At 35.4% G+C, this 19960-nt stretch overlaps 1 protein-coding gene and 1 pseudogene across 6 annotated transcripts in view; both read left to right on the top strand.

Annotated features, from left to right (window-relative positions):
• Nucleotides 1-19960, top strand: part of EVI5 (ecotropic viral integration site 5) — a 228920-nt gene that overhangs the window by 57631 nt on the left and 151329 nt on the right. For all 6 annotated transcript variants that reach the window (XM_033114161.1, XM_033114163.1, XM_033114164.1 and 3 more), the window contains exon 2: nt 7640-7869. In XM_033114161.1, the coding sequence (XP_032970052.1) occupies nt 7640-7869 (230 nt within the window). The remainder of the gene's footprint in view (nt 1-7639; nt 7870-19960) is intronic.
• On the top strand, nt 7755-18565 carry LOC117026915 (60S ribosomal protein L28-like; annotated as a pseudogene).

Here is a 19960-nt window from a genome sequence, read left to right as displayed (position 1 = left end):
TTCAAGTTTGGAAAGTGCATTCCTCTATCTTCTATCCTGACAGTATACAATAATGTAGTTATGTCCGTGAGAAGTCCTATAATAAAAAAACATTTCTCTTAATCTACAGGACTTCAGCTTTCAGTAATATGGTTCATTACATAGCTTGTAAAAACTCTTCTTATATAAAATATTGTGAAATGTAATTGTCCTTTTAAATGCAAAGTTGTATTTCCAAAAAAGTAAGGGTAATGCCCCTGGGCCAAAAACAGCCAGAAACTGGAAACCAGATTGCCTTCAGACCCACCTGTGTGTTGTGTGAATTATTTACTTTTTGGACTTTTTTGAATAATCAAATAAAGGCTGGAGTAACTATATTAATTTCAGACAAAGCCAACGTGAAAAGAAGGAAAATTTTTAAGCATTACATAATGACAAAGGGGGTCAGTTCTCCAAGAAATAATAGTGAGGTAAAAACTTAACAGAATTTCAAGGAGAAATAGACAAATTACCATTATAGTTGGAGACTGTAGCACTTCTCTTTCAGTAATTTATAGATACAGATGTAAGAAAATCAGTAAGGATATAGTTGAGCAGCACTACCAATCAACTAGCTTTAATTGACATTTTTAGAATTTTTTTTATCCAACACCAGCAGAACACACGTTCTTCACAGGCTCAGGTGTAACAGTTACCAAGGTGGACTACATGCTGGGCCATAAAACACACCTTAACTTGTGCTCTCAGACCACAATGAAATTAAGTTAGAATAACAGGAAGATAGTTGGGAAATATTAAAATGCTTGGATATTAAACAACACACTTATAAATAACACATAGGTAAAAAAAAAACTCTAAAGAAAATTTAAAATATTTTGAGTTAAAAGAAAACGTAGAGCAGCAAAAATAGTGCTTAGAGGTTAATTTATAGCGCAGAATGTATATATTAGAAAAGAAGATAGACATAAAATCAGTAATCTAAGTTTCTACCTTAAGGAACTAGAGAAAAATAACAACACAAACCTTTAAGCATATAAAAGAAAAGACATAATAAAATTTAGAGCAGAAATAAATAAAATTGAAAACAGGAGGACAATAGAGAAAATCAGTGAAACTCAAAGCTGAGTCTTTGAAAAGATCAATAAAATTGACAAGCCTCCAGCCAGGGTAAGGAAGACCAAAAGAGAGAAGACACAGATTGCTGATGCAGTTTGACTCTTGAACAATGCAGGAGGTTGGGGGCGCTGACCTGCTGTGCAGCTGAAAATACATGTATAACTTTTGACTCCTTAAAATCTTAACTATAGTTCCTTGGTATCTGGGGGGGATTGGTTCCAGGACACCACAGATACCAAAATCTGTGGGTGCTCAAGTCCCTTATATAAAATGGCATAAGTGAATGCATACAGTTGCCCTCTACATCCAAGGATTGGAAATACTGGTTTTGATCCTTGGATGGTAGAATCTGTGGATGCAAAACCTGGGGATACAGAGGGCTGACTGTATATTTATTGAAAAAAATCCATGTTGAAGTGGACCCGTGCCGTTCAAATAGTGTGTGTTGTTCCAAGGGTCAATTGTATAAGGATTGAAAGAGGTAAATTTTTAAAAAAATGTAATTGTGGTAAAATACATATAAGATTTACTATTTTTAAGTGTGTAGTTCAGTGGAGTCCAGTTTATCTAATTTTTTCATTTTTGTCTATGTGTTAGGTGTCCTATTTAAGAAATGATTGTCATGAAGCTGTTTCCCTGTGTTTTCTTCTAAGAATTTTATAGTTTTAGCTCTTAGGTTTAGGTGTTTGATCCATTTTGAGTTAAGAGCTAGGTCTTTTAAGCAGTCTTAATCTTGGATTTTTTATTTCTAAAATGAAGACATTACCTGTCCTACAGAATTATGAGCATTAAGTGAGTTAAGTAATATGAAAAATCATAAAAAAGCTAAATTGTTGAATCAGCCTTGATATTATAAAACAAGCTACCCCAACAATGATTAAAAATGACTACAACAGCTTAGTTATCTGAATTGTGTCATTTTTTCCCTATGTTTAATAAAATCAAATGAAGTTAGTGTCTCATTTGAAGGCATTTTTGGAACGTCAAGTTTGTTGTATAGTAAAATCGTGAGCACCTGTCTGGAGGCTCCAGCCTTCAGGAATCCTTCTGAATCAAGACGTTTCAAAAGTCAACGTGATAGTGATGGGAATGGGAATGTTTTGCAGCTCCTCATTCTTCATCTCTCGGATGCTCCTCAGTCTGCTGTAATCTGGTTTTGGCTTGTTTTTTAATGGTGAAATGGACAAGTTTTTAGAAACGTAATATCCTTCCTAGACTGAATCATGGAGAACTGGAAAATCTAAATAGACTAATCAACAGTAAGGAAATTGAAACAATCATCCAAAACCTCCCAGAAGTAAAAGTCCGGGACCAGATGGCTTCACTAGTGAATTTTTTCCAAACATTCAAAGAGGATTTAATACCTCCTCAAACTCTTCCAAAAAAATTGAAGAAGAGGCAATACTTCCCAACTCATTTTATGAGACCAACATTACCCTGATACCAAAACCTGATAAGGATAATGTAAAAAAACTACAGACCAATATCTCTGATGAACAGATGCAAAAATCCTAAGTAAGATACTAGCAAATCAAATACAACAATACATTAAAAAGATCAAGTGGGGTTCATTCCAGGGGCACAAGGATGGTTCAACGTACGGAAATTGATCAATGTGATACATCACATAAAAGATAAAAATCATGTGATTATGTCAATAGATGCAGAGAAAGCATTTGACAAGATAAAACATCCATTTATCATTAAAACACTTAATAAAGTGGGTATAGAAGGAAAGTACCTCAACGTAATAAAAGCCACATATGACAGACCCTCAGTTAATATACTTAATGGTAGAAAAGTGAAAGCTTTTCCTTTAAAATCAGGAACAAGACAGGGATGCCCCCATCACCACTGTTATTCAACATACAAGGTCTGATCAAAACATATGGTGAATGTTTAAAAATATTATTACAGTAAAAGACACAGTCCCATTAATCCCCCTCAAAATACTCCCTGTCACTTCAAACACACCATTATTCTTGCCACTTTCTGAAGCAGTTCTGGAAGTCCTCTTTCGTGAGTGTCTTTAGTTGCACTGTCGTGGCTGTCTTGATGTCCTAAATCATTTTGTCTTTGAATGCTGCTGCCCAATGCCGTTCAATGGAAAGGCAGGGATCTTCAATAGGGGAAGTGTTGCGTCAAACGTTAGTAATGGTGTGTGACAAGTTTCAGCTTGTTCGGTGCAGTCAGTTGGGTGTGAGCTATGGTTGAGAGAAGGTGTGTTTTAAAGTGTGCCATAAATCATCCTCCGTCATGACAACCCTCTGTGTCACACATCGCTTCTGGTGTATGGCAATTTCTGTCTAATAAAAACATTACAGTATGTCCTTGTCCACCTTATTCACTGGATCTGGCACCAGGCAACTTCTGGCTCTTCTACAAAGTCAAAATGATTCAGGACATCGAGACAGCCACAACAGCGCAACTAAAGACACTCACAAAAGAGGACTTCCAGAATTGCTTCAGAAAGTGGCAAGAAAGATGGGATAAGTGTGTTCCAAGCGAGGGGGAATATTTTGAGAGGAATTAATGGCAGTGTGTCTTTTACTGTAATGATTTTTTTAATGTAAACATTCACCATATTGTTTGTTCACACCTTGTGTATATACACATTGGAATACTACTCGGCCATAAGAAAAGATGAAATACTGCCACTTGCGACAACATAGATGGATCTCATGATTTTCATGCTAAGTGACAGACAGAAAAAGTCAAGAACCATATGACTTCACTCATATATGGGATATAAAATGGAAAGCAGCAAAGAACAAGGCAAAGAAACAAAAACTCATAGACACAGACAACCGTTTAGTGGTTGTCAGAGAATAAAGTGGTAGAAGAGGGAAAAGGGGGTCAAATATATGGTGATGTATTATAGAAATGTACACTGGAAACCTATATAATTTTGCTAACTAGTGAAACCTATATAATTTTGCTAACCAAATTTAAATATTAAATTTATTATATTTAATAAATAAAAATAGTCCTCTGGGAGTTGAAAGCATCCTTATAACTTCTAATAAAATATAAATAAAGGAACCATGATTATTTATCATGGGAGATCCTATTCAAATATTGTAGTAATATCTAAGGCTTTTAGTAAACTTGATATTTATTTTTATTATTTATTAATATTTTAGTTTTCTAGAGCAATTTTATGTTTAGAGCCAAATTGATTGGAAAGTACAGAGATTTCCCACATGCTCCTTGCCCCAGACATGTACTTCCTTCCCCATTACCGACATTCTCAGGTTGCTACACATGTTACAACTGAACCTACACTGACACATCATAATCATCCAAAGCCCATAGTTTACTCTTGGTGGTGTACATTCCATAGGTTTGTACAAGTATATAATGACATGTTGCCACCATTATAATATCATACAGAGTAGTTTTCCACTGCCCTAAAAATCCTCTGGGCTCTGCCTGTTCATTCCTCCCTTCTCCCAGCCCCTGGCAACCACTGATCTTTTTACTGTCTCTATAGTTTTGACTTTTCCAGAATGTCATATAGTTGGAATCATATATTATGTACCTTTTCCAGATTGACTAAGCCATTTTAAAATTGAGAAATAATTCACATACTGTAAAATTGCACTTTTTATATTCACAAGGTTGTATAACCATCACCACAGTCTAATCCCAGAACATTTTCATTCCTCCAGAAAGAAACCTGTACCCATCAGCAGTCACTCCCCAACTTCCCCTCCCCCAGCCCCTTGAAGCCACTAATTTACTTTCTGTGTCTAGATTTGCCTATTCTGGACATTTTATATAAATGGAATTATACAATATGCGGCCTGTTATGTCTTATTACTAAGCCTTTTTAATGATATTTTTAATCTTTTCAAAGTATGTTCATGTTCAAAAATAAATGCATAACACCTCTATGAGGTAGAGAGGAACTTTGTGACGTAATTGCATTGTCAGATTTATTATGTGTTCATGACCGCAGTTTACCATAGGATAAGGGAAAGAGGTTTAGAGGTGGCAGAGTAGAGATTTGGAAAAGTAGAGTTAAAGGAAAAATAGGAATTAATTGATACATGAAAAATAATTCAGTCCTGTGGGATTTCTAGAACCATGAGTATTAAATTATTAAAGTGTACCTGCAATGAAATACTTCAGTTATATTTAAAAATATAAAATGTGAAGATGGGTTGTTGAGCCTTCAATAGTTATAGACTAAAACTCATTTCAGCAAGGTTGAAAAGATATCAGGATTGTGCTCTTGGTTATTCTCACTCTTTAAATGGAAACCTGTTGCTACAGTATGCAGAAAGGGTATGATAAATGTATTTGTTTTAATAATTAAAGCAAATAATAGGTGTCTTTTGCCTGTGCTGCAATTAACTTGAACAGAGGACTTTTATATAATGGAAATATAAAGCATTAATTCTTGAAAGTTGTAAGTATATTCGAAATTAATGGTATTAGTAAAATGTAACACTTTTCTATAAATTTTACATATTAGGTTTTCTCTTTTAAAATGTAGTTTGCTTTTGAGATGCAAATTAGTGCCATGTTCACAATTGAATTTGTAGTTGTAACTATGTAGAGAAGCTCAATAGGATAACAAATCACAGTAGGCTATTTTGTTGTCTACTATGGCTCCTACCTTTTCCCTGGCATAAAGGAAGTTTTGGCTAAATTATTCCTGGGTTCCCATCTGGCCTTTTGCCCTTATGAACTGTGCTCTTGGTCTTCATATTGGCGAGGACTTCTTTTACCTGGAAACCAAAATGATCTGCCTGATGCTTCTTTTCTTTGGTTCCCATACTTTATCCTGTTTGTTTTTCTTGGGGGCTTTTCCCTCAACAGTAAGAGCCTCCATCCTTTCTATAACATTCCCAAGGGAAGTGAGTTCTAAAATGGAAAAGTTATTAAAAATGAAAGTAAGAGGTATCTTTAGGTTAATATAATTCTTGCTACTATTCAGCACTTGTAATCAAATGCTTGTCTTAGAAGTTCCAGCCTCAGGTTGAGTGGCTTAACTAATGCCTTAGAATCCCTTTTGCATGTTATCCTTTACCTATGTTGAATCTTCTGCTGGGTTTAAGTGGAGGAAAGGGGCAGAGAGAGGGATAGAGTGAGAAAGAGGGTCGTGTGTGTGTTCAGGTGAGGAGGAAAGCCTTGGGCAACCCATGAGGAGAATATTATCTGCTAAAATAGTCTGGGTGGGATTTTAATTTATGTATATGTTGGGGTTTAATTTGTATGTGTATGACTTGCTTTTTATAACCAACGTTGGCTGAGAATATGCTGATTCAGAAAATAATTTATCATGCTTTAACTATTTACCTAATGCATAAAATTTGTTCTTAAAGCACATAAAAGTACTTCGTAGTTTTCAGCTTTTATATGTCTGACTTCACAATCATGCTCTTTCTATGATAGTTTTTAAAAGTACAATCTGTTAAAAATCTATTATACCTTCTTTATTAACTCATCATTAGGAATGTTTAGTTTTATATGATCAAATACGGTTATTGTTTACATTATTTTTCATTCCCGAAGTGATAATGCCTTGTTTAAATGTTATTTATATATAGTATTTCAGCTTAATTTATTGTATACATATCTGTTTAGAAGGTTGGTATGATTTATGACAAATATATAGACTTATGTACAATTCATTGAATCTTAGAGATAGGAGCGATCTTCAAGGTTTTTCTAGTTCTGGTTGCCAACTTAAAACAGAAACACCTTCATCCAACTCTTGACGTACGGCTCTAATAGCTGCTTTATTATAGCTATTGGTAGGCAATGCCTACCCTTTTGAAGTATCCCATTCTACCTCTGAACAGTGCTATTTGAAAATTGTACCTTCAATCTGTCTCACTGTGTTAACTCACCCGTTTATCATAATTTTGTTCCTCATTTGCTTATCATTATTTTGTTCCTCTAGAACTAGAACCTCTTCTATAAAAACACCCTTCAGTGATTTGAAGACAGATATCATGGATCTAAGTACATCTTGTTTATGTCAAGCAAACCCAGTTTTTGTTGAATTGTTGTTAGTCATATTACAGAATTTCCTTATACTCATCACCTAACGGACATGTTTGAATTCCTTGGTTTTCAAATGTTTTTGACTACAACCCCAATAAAAAATACATTTTATATATCAACTTATTACACCCATATATATACATACATGTAAGTACATAGCTTTAATACATATATGTAACTGAAACAAAAATTTCGTAAGACAATATATTTTTACACTGACATTTTCCATTCTTTTTCATTATTAAAAAATGCTAGTGTTACCTATTAAATTGATTTTATCACTCCCTGATGGATTTCAATCAATAATTTGTAAAACACTGATCTAGTTTTTAATCATGCGGCAGAATTGAATCCGTTTCCAAAAGCTGGATGTTAGGATAATTATTGCTAAAACAGATTTTACCTTGATCACCTCAAAGAGAATGTTCTGATGGTGGTTTTTAAGTAAAACTTAACAGGATTATCAGGTTCTTGGTAATGAATACCGTAAAACTACAACACACGTAACTCTTATTTTTCTCCTTAGGTGGCGACAGACAAGGTTGCAGAAAAGCTGAGTTCTACTCTCTCATGGGTGAAGAACACGGTATCACACACAGTCAGTCAGATGGCCAGTCAGGTGGCAAGTCCATCTGCTTCATTACATACTACATCGTCATCTACGACGCTATCAACGCCAGCCCTCTCACCCTCTTCCCCGTCACAGTTGAGTCCAGACGAGGTAGAACTCCTGGCTAAACTGGAGGAACAGAATAGGTGAGTGAAGTTGCTTGGCTTTTCTCTCTCCGGTTATGTAGACTCAACTATTTCTATATATCTTCCATGATCAAAATTTTAAATATTTACTCATATTAAGAATGTTTATTTTCTAGTTTTGGCTCCTTGTTCATCAACATTGCTTAACAAAAGTATTCAAGTCTTTTTTGGAGGAGTTGGGCTAAAATTGTCTGCTGACTCAGATAGCTTTAGATATTTATTTTCTTAATATAGAGCATCCCCTAAATTCTTCCTGAATTTTAGAAAAAATTTAAAAACGTAAATGGAACTACCATTTTTGTTTTAAACTCTCTAAATAGTCCCCTTTGGTTAATGTAAAATAATTTAATTTTGGACGGATATCTGGTTTGTAATTTAGAGTGGGAAATCTCTTCATAAATTTATTCATGGATGGCAAAGTATCCTTTTCTGTCAATGGGTATGAAATAGAATAGTTGTTCACTCTGCCAGGAATGTGTACTCTGGACTCTGTGTGCCCCTTTACTATATTATTATCAGAAGCTCTCTAGGGCATCAGCTACAAAAGAATTATTGAGGAGCAACCTTTTGTATTCTGTCAAGATCTATATCACCGCTGGCTTTAACGGTAATAACAGAGATAATTTCTAACAGCCTTTTTGACATATAATTGACATAATAGAAAAGTACACATACTTAATAATTTGATAAATTTGACTTATGTTAAATTATCACCAAAATCAAGAAAATGAACATATCCATATTCCCCTTCTTATTCCCGGGCAGCCATTGATCTGCTTTCAGTTACTGTAGATTGTTGCCTTATAGCTGCCGAACCGTCTGTTCCCTGCGCCTTCCCCATGACATCACAAGGAAGTGTCTCAGAAAGCCGAGACCCGATGGAATAACGTCGGTAAAGCTTCCTTGGGGGAGTGTCCCGGAAAGCTGGGAACCGATGGAATAACAGATGGAATAACATCGGTCAGGCTCTCTTATCTGATGGTTTCAGTACAGTGATTCCATCCCCTGGGGTTATGCGTGTGTGTGAAGGCACAGGACGTATTGGAGCACAATGGGGACTTTTGGGAAGAACAGCCAGTCAGGCACGTGACTCATGGACCATGGAAAAATCAAACTTCACTTCCTTGTATGATTACTAACAAAAGCCATGCGTTGGCCCAATTCAGGGTTCAGTCCTTGAGGTTTGAGTCCCTTGGCCCCGCTTGCACTCTCCTCATAGCTACTGTCTTTCATAACCCTGCGCCGCCCTTTAGCTTCCCACTGCTCTTGTCGTGCTGACATGACAGATTAGTTTGCATTTTCTAGAATTTTATAGAAATGGCATCATACAGTATGTATTCATTTTTTATGTATTGTTTCACTCAACATAATTATTTTGAGATTCATCCATGTTGTAGCATGTTGAACTATATGAATAGTTCATTTCTTTTATTGTTTAGTAGCATTCCATTGTATGGGTGTACCACAGCTTACCTGCTCACCTGGTGTTGGGAAATGCTATACACATTTGTATATAAACCTTTGTATCTATGTATGCTTTCATTTCTCCTGGGCAAATACCTAGGGATGGGATGGCTGGTTTATACAGTAGGTGTACATTTAACTGTCAAATGGTTTTCTAAAGGTTCTATACTTTTCACATTCCCACCATCAGTGTATAAACATTTCCTAAAAACAAAAAACCAAAAAATAACATTTGCTGTATATCTCTACCAACACTTGGTATGGTCAATCTTTTTTAATTTTAGCTATTCTAATAGATCTTGGTATCTTTTGGGTTTTTAAAAAATTTTCAGTTATACTTGACATACACTATTACATTAATTTCAGGTGTACAAAGGAATGATTAGACATGTATAGATTTCACGAAGTAATCACCCCAATAAGTAATACTCATCTGACCCCATACATAATTATTATAATATTATTGACTAAATTCCCTATACTGTACTTTACTTCCCCATGACTATTTTTATAACTGGCAATTTGTACTTCTTAATTCCTTTCACCTTTTTTACTCATCTCCCCAACCCCACTCCCATCTGGCCACCATAAATTTGTTCTCTATGTCTAGGAGTTTGTTTCTGTTTTGTTTGTTTATTTTGTGTTTTAGATTCCAGATGTAAGTAAAATCATTTGATATTTGTCTTTCTCTGTCTGACTTATTTCACTTAACATAGTAATACCCTCTAGGTTCATCCATTATTGTTGCAAATGGTAAGATTTCATTCTTTTTCTTATGGCTGAGTAATATTCCATTGTATAGATGTACCACATCTTCTTTATCCAGTTGTCTATCTTTGGACACTTAGGTTGCTTCCATTTTGGCTATTGTAAATAATGCTGCAATGAACATAGGGGGGCATATATGTTTTAAAGTTTGTGTTTTGGATTTCTCCGGATAAATACCCAGAATTGGGATTGCTGGGTCATATGATAGTTCTATTTTTTTATTTTAGTTTTTGAGGAAACCATACTGTTTTCATAGTAGCTGCATCAGTTTGCAATCCCATCAACAGTGCATGAGGGTTCCCTTTTCTCTACATCTTTGCCAGCACTTGTTTGTTGATTTATTGATGATATCCATTCTGACAGGTGTGAGGTGATATCTTATTTTGATTTTAATTAGCATTTCTCTGATGATTAGTGACATTGAACATCTTTTCCTGCCTATTGGCCATCTGAGTGTCCTCTTTGGAGAAGTGTCTGTCAGGTCCTCTGCCCATTTTTTAATTGGATTGCTTGTTTTTTTGGTGTTAACTTGTATGAGTTCCAAATATGTTTTGGATATTAACCCCTTATTTTATGTATTATTGGTGAATATCTTCTCCCATTCAGTAGGTTGTCTTTTTGTCTTGTTGATGGTTTCTTTTGCTGTGCAAAACTTTTTAGTTTGATGTAATTCTGTTTGTTTATTTTTTCTTTTGTTTCCCTTGTCTGGGGAAACATACCACAAAAGATATTGCTAAGAGTGATGTCAAAGAGTTTACTGCCCATATTTTCTTGTAGCATTTTTTTTTGCTTCAGGTGTTACATTTTAAGTATTTAATCCATTTTGAATTTATTTTGTATATAGTGTAAAAAAGAGGTCCAATTTCATTTATATGCATGTATCTGTCCAGTTTTCCCAACACCATTTATTGAAGACTGTCTTTACTCCATTGTATACTCTTGCCTCCTTTGTCAGATATTAGTTGACCATATAGGCTGGGGTGGTATCTTGTGGTTTTAATTTGCATTTCCTAATAGCATTGAGCATCTTTTTATGTGCTTATTTGCCATTCTTCCACAAAATTTGTTTGAAATTTTTGCCCATTTAAAATAATTGTTTGCTTTTTTTCTTTTTATTTTATTTTTTTGCTTTCTTATTTGGTTTTTAGAGTTCTTTATGTATTTCAGATACAAGTCTTTTATCAGATGTATGCTTTTCAAGTATTTTTTCTCCAATTTCTGAATTTTCGTTCTCTTAACATCATCAATTGAAGAGCAAGAGTTTTAGATTTGAAGTCCAGTTTGAAATTGTTCCCTTATGGATTGTGCTTTTGATACTCAAGGTTACACAGATTGACTCCTATATTATATTTAGAAATTTAATAGTTTTAAGTTTTACATTTAGGTCTATGATCCATTTTGAGTTAATTTTGTATACGGAGCAAAGTATAGATCAAAGTACATTTTTTGAATGTGCATATTTAATTGTTTCTGTACCATTTGGGAAAAGCTATCCTTTCTCCCTTTATTACTTTTGCACTTTTGTCAATAATCAGTTGTCCATACGAGGTGTGATTAAACAATACGGTGAATGTTTAAATAAAAAAAAAAATTATTACAGTAAAAGACACATTGCCATTAATCCCCCTCAAAATACTCCCCCTCACTTTGAACACACTTATCATGTCATTCTTGCCACTTTCTGAAACAGTTCTGGAAGTTCTTTTTTGTGTTTCTTTAGTTGCACTGTGGTAGTTGCCTTGATACCCTGAATCATTTTGACTCTGCGGAAGAGCCAGAAGTCACACTGCCAGATCTGGTGAATAAAGTGGATGAGGACACATCATAATGTTTTTATTTGACAGAAATTGCCATATACCAGAAGTGATATGTGACACGGAGCGTTGTTGCGATGGAGGATAATTTATGATACACTTTAAAACACACCTTCTCTCAACCGTAGCTCACACCCGACGGACTGCACAGAACAAGTTGAAACTTGTCACACACTGTTACTAAGGTTTGGCACGCTGCCTCCATATTGAAGATCCCTGCCTTTCTGTTGGATGGCACTTAGCAGCAGCATTCACCGTATTTTGTGATCACATAGAAAGGCTTCCTCTGTGTCAAACATCGCTTCTGGTATGACAATTTCTGTCAAATGAAAACATTACAGTGTGTCCTCATCCACCTTATTCACTGCATCTGGCACTGTGCGACCTCTGGCTCTTCCCCAAAGTCAACATGACCATGACAGGAAAACATTTTGAATTGATTCAGGACATTGAGGCATCCACAACAGTGCAACTAAAGACACTCACAAAAGAGGACTTCCAGAACTGCTTCAGAATGTGGCAGGGATGATGGGATAAGTATGTTTGAAGTGAGGGGAAGTATTCTGAGAAAGATTAATGGCAATGTGTCTTTTACTGTAATAAATTTTTTTTATTTAAACATTCACCGTGTGTTTTGATCACACCTAATATAGATACAGGCCTATTTCTCGACTCTATTCTGTTCCATTGATCTGTTTGTCTATCTTAATGCCAATACGATACTATCTTGATTATTGTAGCTTTATAGTAAAGATTGAAATCTGATAGTGTGAATCCTCCATCTTTATTCTTTTGTTTGACTGTTTTTGTTTCTTAGCATTCCCATATAAATTTTACATAAAGTTGTTAATTTCTACAAAAACACTTTCTGAGGTTTTGATTAGAATTGCATTGAATCCCTAACAATATTGCCTTCCACCTATGAACACAATATGTTCTCATTTACTTATTACTTGTGTCTGGTGTAGTTTTTGTAAATTTCATTTTTGATTGTTCATTGCTGGCATATAGAGATAAAATTGTTTTAATTTTATTGACTATGTAGCCTACAATCTTGTTGACTTCACTTGTCTTGGTAGATCTTGTTGTTTGTGTTTTAGATTCCGTTAGATTTTCTATATAAATGAGTATATTGTCTGTGAGTAAAAGCACTTGTACTTTTTCCTTTCCAATTTGGATGACTTTTATCTTTTTTTCTTTTCCTTATTGCAACTGGCTAGTACCTCTAGCACAAATTTGGATGTAAGTGGTGAGCAGATGTCCTTATTGTTAGGGTTAGGGTTTAATGTATGTATGTAGTTATTTATTGGTTTTAAGTTTTTGCCCCTTTTCTTACTACATTTGAAAAATTTTGAGCACGATCTTCTGGTTGAGGTTTTGGGAGGAGACAGTCTTCTAACCTAATATGTATATTGGCAAAGTTTCTTGGATAAGATGAATTTGGAAGCGGGTTGTGAAAGAGCAAAGTGGAGTGTTAGGTTGTGTGAAGGCAGTTACAAACAAATAGATCCTCAGAGAAAAGAAAGTGACAGGGACCATTAAGAAGAAAAGGAGATATTACCTAAACTTAGTGGGGTATGAAGCTAGGGCAGAACTAAGTTTTGAGTTGCTGCTTACGTGGAAAATATTTTGCATAAAAGATAACTTTTCATGCTGAACTTGTAAGTGATCAACATTGAATTTATTTTCACGGTATGATCAATAATTACTATACAACTAAAATATACAAAGCATTGTATTTAAAACTGTTGTGAGTGAGGTATGAACTTTTTTTCCAAGTAATTCACAATTTACTCCATAATATCAGATGTGCTTGGTGTATATGTTAACAAATAATAATTACTAGAGTTATTTAAAGATGTTCAGAAAGGAGATTTTTGACAAGTAAGACTTTAAAGACATAAAAGAAGCAGAAAGTTGTCACCCTTTGTTCTTGTATGGAATTAGTCAAAAATTTGTACTCTTTTGAGTTCACATTCTTCCTCTTCCTCTTCCCCTCTTGCTTTACCTCTCTCCCCTCTTCTTTTCTCTCAATTATTGAAACCCAGAATCCATGTGAAGGACTTTTGTGTAGAGAATGGGTGAATGTAGGCACATCTTGTTTTGCCTTAGGAAAATAATCCTGTTGGAAAAACACATCTCTCTGACTCTAGTAAAAAATAAAATGACAAACACTAAGGTCTAGCTCTCCTCCCCCTGTTCTGCCCTACTACTCCACAAACATATATTAAGTCCAAGGGAAAATTGTAGGAATGATAACGTAAGTTTTCTCTAACCACTTCTATGGTTTGTAATGTAGCTATGCAAGTTATATACCGTAAAGTAAAAATTATGAGGTACAACTATTACTTGTAAGAGCAGAGATGCTTTTATTTTGTTTTTCTCTTCTCTTCCCCAAGAGTGATGAGTCTGGTTATGTTACTTAACTCTCTTTGATTCAGAAAGTATAAAAATAGCAGTATTTTAGAAAATTTAAATTTAATAAACATGAAAATATCAAATTCTATGAACTTTCTTTCCCATAATTTTATTGCAGTTAATCGCTTTTTTAAAATAAGTACAGGTGAAATGAAATAAGTACATGTGGCAATGTCAGAAAGATATGAAGAAATGGTTCAATACAATGTCAAATATCTGTTTGATGAAAGTTAATATAAATAATTCATAGCCTTAAAGTTTAAATGGGACAGGTTTTTTTGTGTGTTAAATGTACTTTTCTTTTTCATCTTAAAAAATGCAAGGAATTTGTATTCTCAGCTTTGGCAGAGATAAATTTAAGAAAGTATGGTTCAAGCGTAATAGCAATGCATTTTAATTAAAGAGGTGAATGTTGCTAATTTAAATTTTGAGTGGGCCATTATTTGTGTGGTTTAAAAATTTGGTATTGCTGCCATGTTTGTTTCCTTTGACATGCTATTATTTGGAATCCGATTTTGCTTTTTAGCAGATTTTGGAGATGAGATACGAAAATGAAGAAGCATAACGGGTTCTTTTAAACTCTAAATGTATTTTTTTAATATGGTAATCAGGAATGTTTGAAACTTTATATGTCTTTGAATCTTAACCAACATCTAAATCTGAACTATCCATTATGATAGTCACTAGCCATATGTGGCAAATGAACACCTGAAATTTGGCTGATCTAAATTGTGATACACTCTAAGAGTAAAATGTACACCAGATTTTGAAGATTTGATTAAAAAAAAAAGAATATCTCATTAATTAAAAAAATTGATTACATAGTAAAATATTTTGACTATATTTGGTAAAATAAATTAAAATTAATTTCACCTCTTTTTACTTTAAATGTGGCTACTAGAACATTTAAAATTATCTAAGGGGCTTGTATTATATTTCTGTTGGGCAATGCTGATTTTGATGATGTAACTTTCATATTATGTTTACAATTTTATCACCACAGCATTACCTCAGTTTTCCTGAGGATATGCTCTCATAACACAGCCACGAACATTAAGGAAATAAAAAATATTTTCAAGCCTCTGTGTTAAAAATTCATGTATTTTTACTCATAGGAGAGACCATTAGATCTTCATTTGAAACTGTTATTCTTTTTCTTTTCATTGAGGATTTAAAATTTTCATCAATTTACTGATTGCCTGGGGGATTTGATGATATAATTAATAAAAATTTATTGTACTACTCTTTCTGTTACAACCAGCTTAGCTTTGGATGATCTCGTTTTAAATTAAGGAGTCCAAGAAGTTAAGTCTGCAATATTTGTCTGTCTGGAATGTCTGTATAAAGTAATCTTCAAACTATCAGTTTCTGATCAGAATTCTTGGGAGGGGGCCGTGAGACTCATGTATTCGCCTTCTCTAATATCTCATCATAAAGAAACAAAAGCAAAAGCAAAACCCTGTGCATTCAGGACTGGAGAGATCCCTGTCATTTAAGCACCTCTCTTCTGAGTTTTCTCTAAATTGTTTCCAGTGCTAATTCTTTGTGCTTTTTCTTAATTCTCCCTTCCTTGTTTTCTGTTGCTCTGAGACATGAATTTGTGCTTGATCATGTTGATGTGAAAGGATGTGACTGTGTGAGTCAGGCATACATTTTGTTGCTGCTGATTTGCCTTTCTTTTAGTTAGCAAGTTGCTTTCTCCCAGCACATTCATATCCTGTTTCTTTGGTGTAACATTACAAGAGATGTTTCATGTTTGAAAAGTTACTCCCTCTGTACTAAGTGCCAGTGTATTTAGCTTTCCAAGTGTTTTTCTCATATAACAGTTTTCTTCCTTGGCTTTCTTAGATTCTTCCTTAGCTCTTTATAAATAATCTTAGCAGTTTACATGTTACCAAATGGCGTGTTGACCTGTTACTGTTTATCCTTATCTCTTAGTTCTGGTGTCCATAGGAAAGCATTATGCTGAGTAGGATAGGATATTTACAGTTTACTATCAAACTGTTCACAAATAATTGTCAAGTGTCTGTTTGTAGACTTCTCTTCTGAGCTTCAGACTTGTCTTTTCAACTGCTGTGCTTCTTATCTACATGGATGTCCCCCAAACACTTCAAATTCCCAATAGAGAACTCATTCATTTTTCCCTTCTCCTTTGTATTTTTTTCAATCGTAGTATTGTCAAAAGAGAGGCTTTTTCTTTGATGTTTTCAAATATGTGTTGCCACAGGCTTTATGCCCATCACGAATTGCACACTCTATTTTTCTTAGATAGACATCCCCTTGGTGAGGACACGGTTCAATTCTTAGTAGTAAAGATATGGTGAAGGTCCTCTTTTCATCTCCAGCTACCTCAGCGAGAGGTGCTATTGCCATGTCCGTGCATCTGCAATGGATGGCTGTGTGCAACTGCTCCAGCGTTCTGATCAAAAGGAACAAGCAGATACACAGCACCGAACCCAATAATCTGAAGGCCCACAACTCCTTCTGCTACAATGGGCTGATTCACCGCAAGACGGTGGTCGTGGCGCCAGAGGCCGACCGCAAAGGTGTGGTGGTTGTCATGATGTAGAAATCTGGATAGCCAAAGCCGTCCACCTCCTACGTGCAGACCACCATCAACACGAACGCCCGGGACTTGTCAGCAGCTTCCTGAACATGACCCGCAAGAACAAGTACCGCGTGGACCTGCGCATGGCTGCCTCCTGCAGAGCCAGCACCATCCTGCGCAGCCAGGAGCCCATGACGCTGAAGAGGAAGTGGGCTAGCCCCTCCCAGAGCTCCTGAGCACCCCACAAAGCAATAAAGCATCAGCCAACTTTCCTCAACCAAAAAAAAAAAAAAAGAAAAAATATGGTGAAGGTAACCCAAGTTACTGTCTGTGTTAGCATATTCCGGTGTTGTCAATTTAGTCCCTAGTACTATTCATTAGGGAACTGGAAATGCTTTCTCTTTGCCAAATCTTGTTAGCTAATGGAAGCAACCAATCCTAGCCTTTTTCCGTCCTTCATATTATTTGAAGCCCAAGGGATAATTGGCTTTAGCACCCTCACCTCAGATAATGTGGGGCTGTAACCATTTGCATGCTGCCCTTGGAGCTGGAGGGACTCTAACAGAAACTTGGAGTTCCTGAGTAGTTAGGAGACTGAACATTGTGTATTCCCTAGTTAATGGAGATCCAACCTCTGATGTCTTCTTCTGGCAGTATTCTGAGGGGATTAATAAATTTGGGTTTATGAATTACTGTATAGTAGTGGCAGATAAGAAATGGCCAGGAGGCCACACAAACCTATAGGAAATACCTTTAATTATAGAATACAATATTCCTATTAGGCCAGTACTTTTTTCCTTTAATCTGAAAAAGTTCTTCTTGTATTAGTCATAAGGAAATTATGGTAGGGCAGGAAGGTAGTTGCCTTTCTTTTGCATTAAATCCATACAAGTCAGTGAATCCACATGCTCTGGGGAGGAGGAAAATAAGTGAGCAAATCTTGAGTAGACTTCTCAGTGGCCTGTGGACCTATGAGTAATGCTGTATTAATCATTTCCTGGTTGCCAGGCTCAGGTCTTTGGATATTGTTGACATTTCTAGGCAGTGTGTTCCTTCCACTACCAGTGAGAGTATTTTAATTATATTGAAACTAGGTGGCAATATGTTTAGGAATCTTCCTAAATTGTTTCACCACAACTTTTAGCAATAAGGAATAAAACTGTGTGATTCTAACTATGCATTCTATAAACTCTACATATTTTTAATGAATATGTCAATTCTTTTCCTACTTACCATGACTAAGTATTTCAGTGGGGAGAGATTTGTTGTATCAACAACATTATTTTGTCATGTGTGATTTTGTTGTCATAAGAAGGCTTAACCTAACCCAAAGTCATGAGGATTTACTCCTATATTTTCTGCTGTAATATATTTGTTCTTGAACTTCATGTAAGTGGAATCATATAGTATGTACTCTTTGCATCTGGCTTCTTTCAGTCAGTCTAATGTTTGTAGGATTCATCCATGTTAATGTACATATGTATCAGCAGTTTCTTTTTCTTGCTGAGTAGTATTGCAAAGAATTAATATATTTATATATCACAATTTAATCGTTTAGTTTTTTGATTTGTGGGTTGTTTCTGCGTTTGGCTATTATGAATAAAACTTATATGACTTTTGGGGCCGGCCCGGTGGCTCAGGTGGTTGGAGCTCCGTGCTCCTGACTACGAAGGCTGCCAGTTCGATTCCCACATGGGCCAGTGGGCTCTCGACCACAAGGTTGCCTGTTCAACTCCTCGAGTCCCGCAAGGGATGGTGGGCTCTGCCCCCTGCAACTAAGATTGAACACGGCACCTTGAGCTGAGCTGCCTGCTGGATGGCTAAGTTGGTTGGAGCGTGGGCTCTCAACCACAAGGTTGCCGGTTCGACTCCCGCAACTAGCAACGGCAACTGGACCTGGAGCTGAGCTGCGCCCTCCACAACTAAGACTGCAAGGACAACAACTTGAAGCTGAATGGCACCCTCCACAACTAAGATTGAAAGGACAACAACTTGACTTGGAAAAAAGTCCTGGAAGTACACACTGTTCCCCAATAAAGTCCTGTTCCCCTTCCCCAATAAAATCTTTAAAAAAAAAAAATATGACTTTCCACTGCAAGTCTTTTTGTGGCATATTTTCATTTCTCTTGCTAAGTCATAGAAAATTTATTTAATTTTATAAAGAATTGTCAAACAATTATTCAAAGTAGTTGAAACATTATCCTGCCATCAATATCTGAGTTACAGTTGCTCCCATCCTGGGCAGTGCTTGGTGTGGTCAGCCTTTAGAATTGCAGCCATTCTAATGTGTCCATAGTGTGGTTTTAACTTGCATTTCTTGATGACTAAAGATGTTGAACACTCAATGGCTTATTGGCCACTTGATTATAGTTTTCGAAATTGTCGGTTTAAGTCTCGTATTCATTTAAAAAGTGTGTAGTTTGCCTTCTTACTTACTGATTTTAAGACTTCATACATTCTGGATACTAATCTTTTGTCGGATATATATGTTGACAATATTTTTTTTCTGTCTATGGCTTACCTTTTTATTCTCTTAATGGTATTTTTTGAAGAACAGAGCATTTTAAGTTTAAAGTCCAATTTTTTAATACATTTTTTCTTTTATAGTTAGTATTTCTTTTTGTCCCATTAACAAATCTTGCCTACTCCATGATTGTGGAGACTTTTTCCTATTTTCTTCAAGAGCTTTTATAGTTTTAGCTTTTATATTCAGCCCTATTGTCCATTTTGAGTCATTCTTTAAATTTATTGGGGTGATAATGGTTAGTAAAATTACATAGGTTTCAAGTGTACAATTTTATAATACATCATGTATATATTGCATTGTGTGCTTACTAGCCAGAGTCAATTCTCCTTCCATAACCATATGTTTGAACCCCTTTACCCTCTTCTAACACCCTCCTCTTCCCTTACCCTCTGGTAACCACTAAACTGTTGTCTGTGTCTATGAGTTTTTGTCTTTGTTTGGCTTGTTCCTTTGTTGCTTTCAGTTTTTATCCCACATATGAGTGAAGTCATATGGTTCTCAGCTTTTTCTGTCTGACTTATTTCACTTAGCCTAATCTCAAGATCCATCCAT

This window comes from Rhinolophus ferrumequinum, chromosome 9 (genome assembly GCF_004115265.2).
Source record: "Rhinolophus ferrumequinum isolate MPI-CBG mRhiFer1 chromosome 9, mRhiFer1_v1.p, whole genome shotgun sequence".
NCBI lineage: Eukaryota > Metazoa > Chordata > Mammalia > Chiroptera > Rhinolophidae > Rhinolophus > Rhinolophus ferrumequinum.
This window is presented reverse-complemented; position numbering and strand designations above follow the sequence as displayed.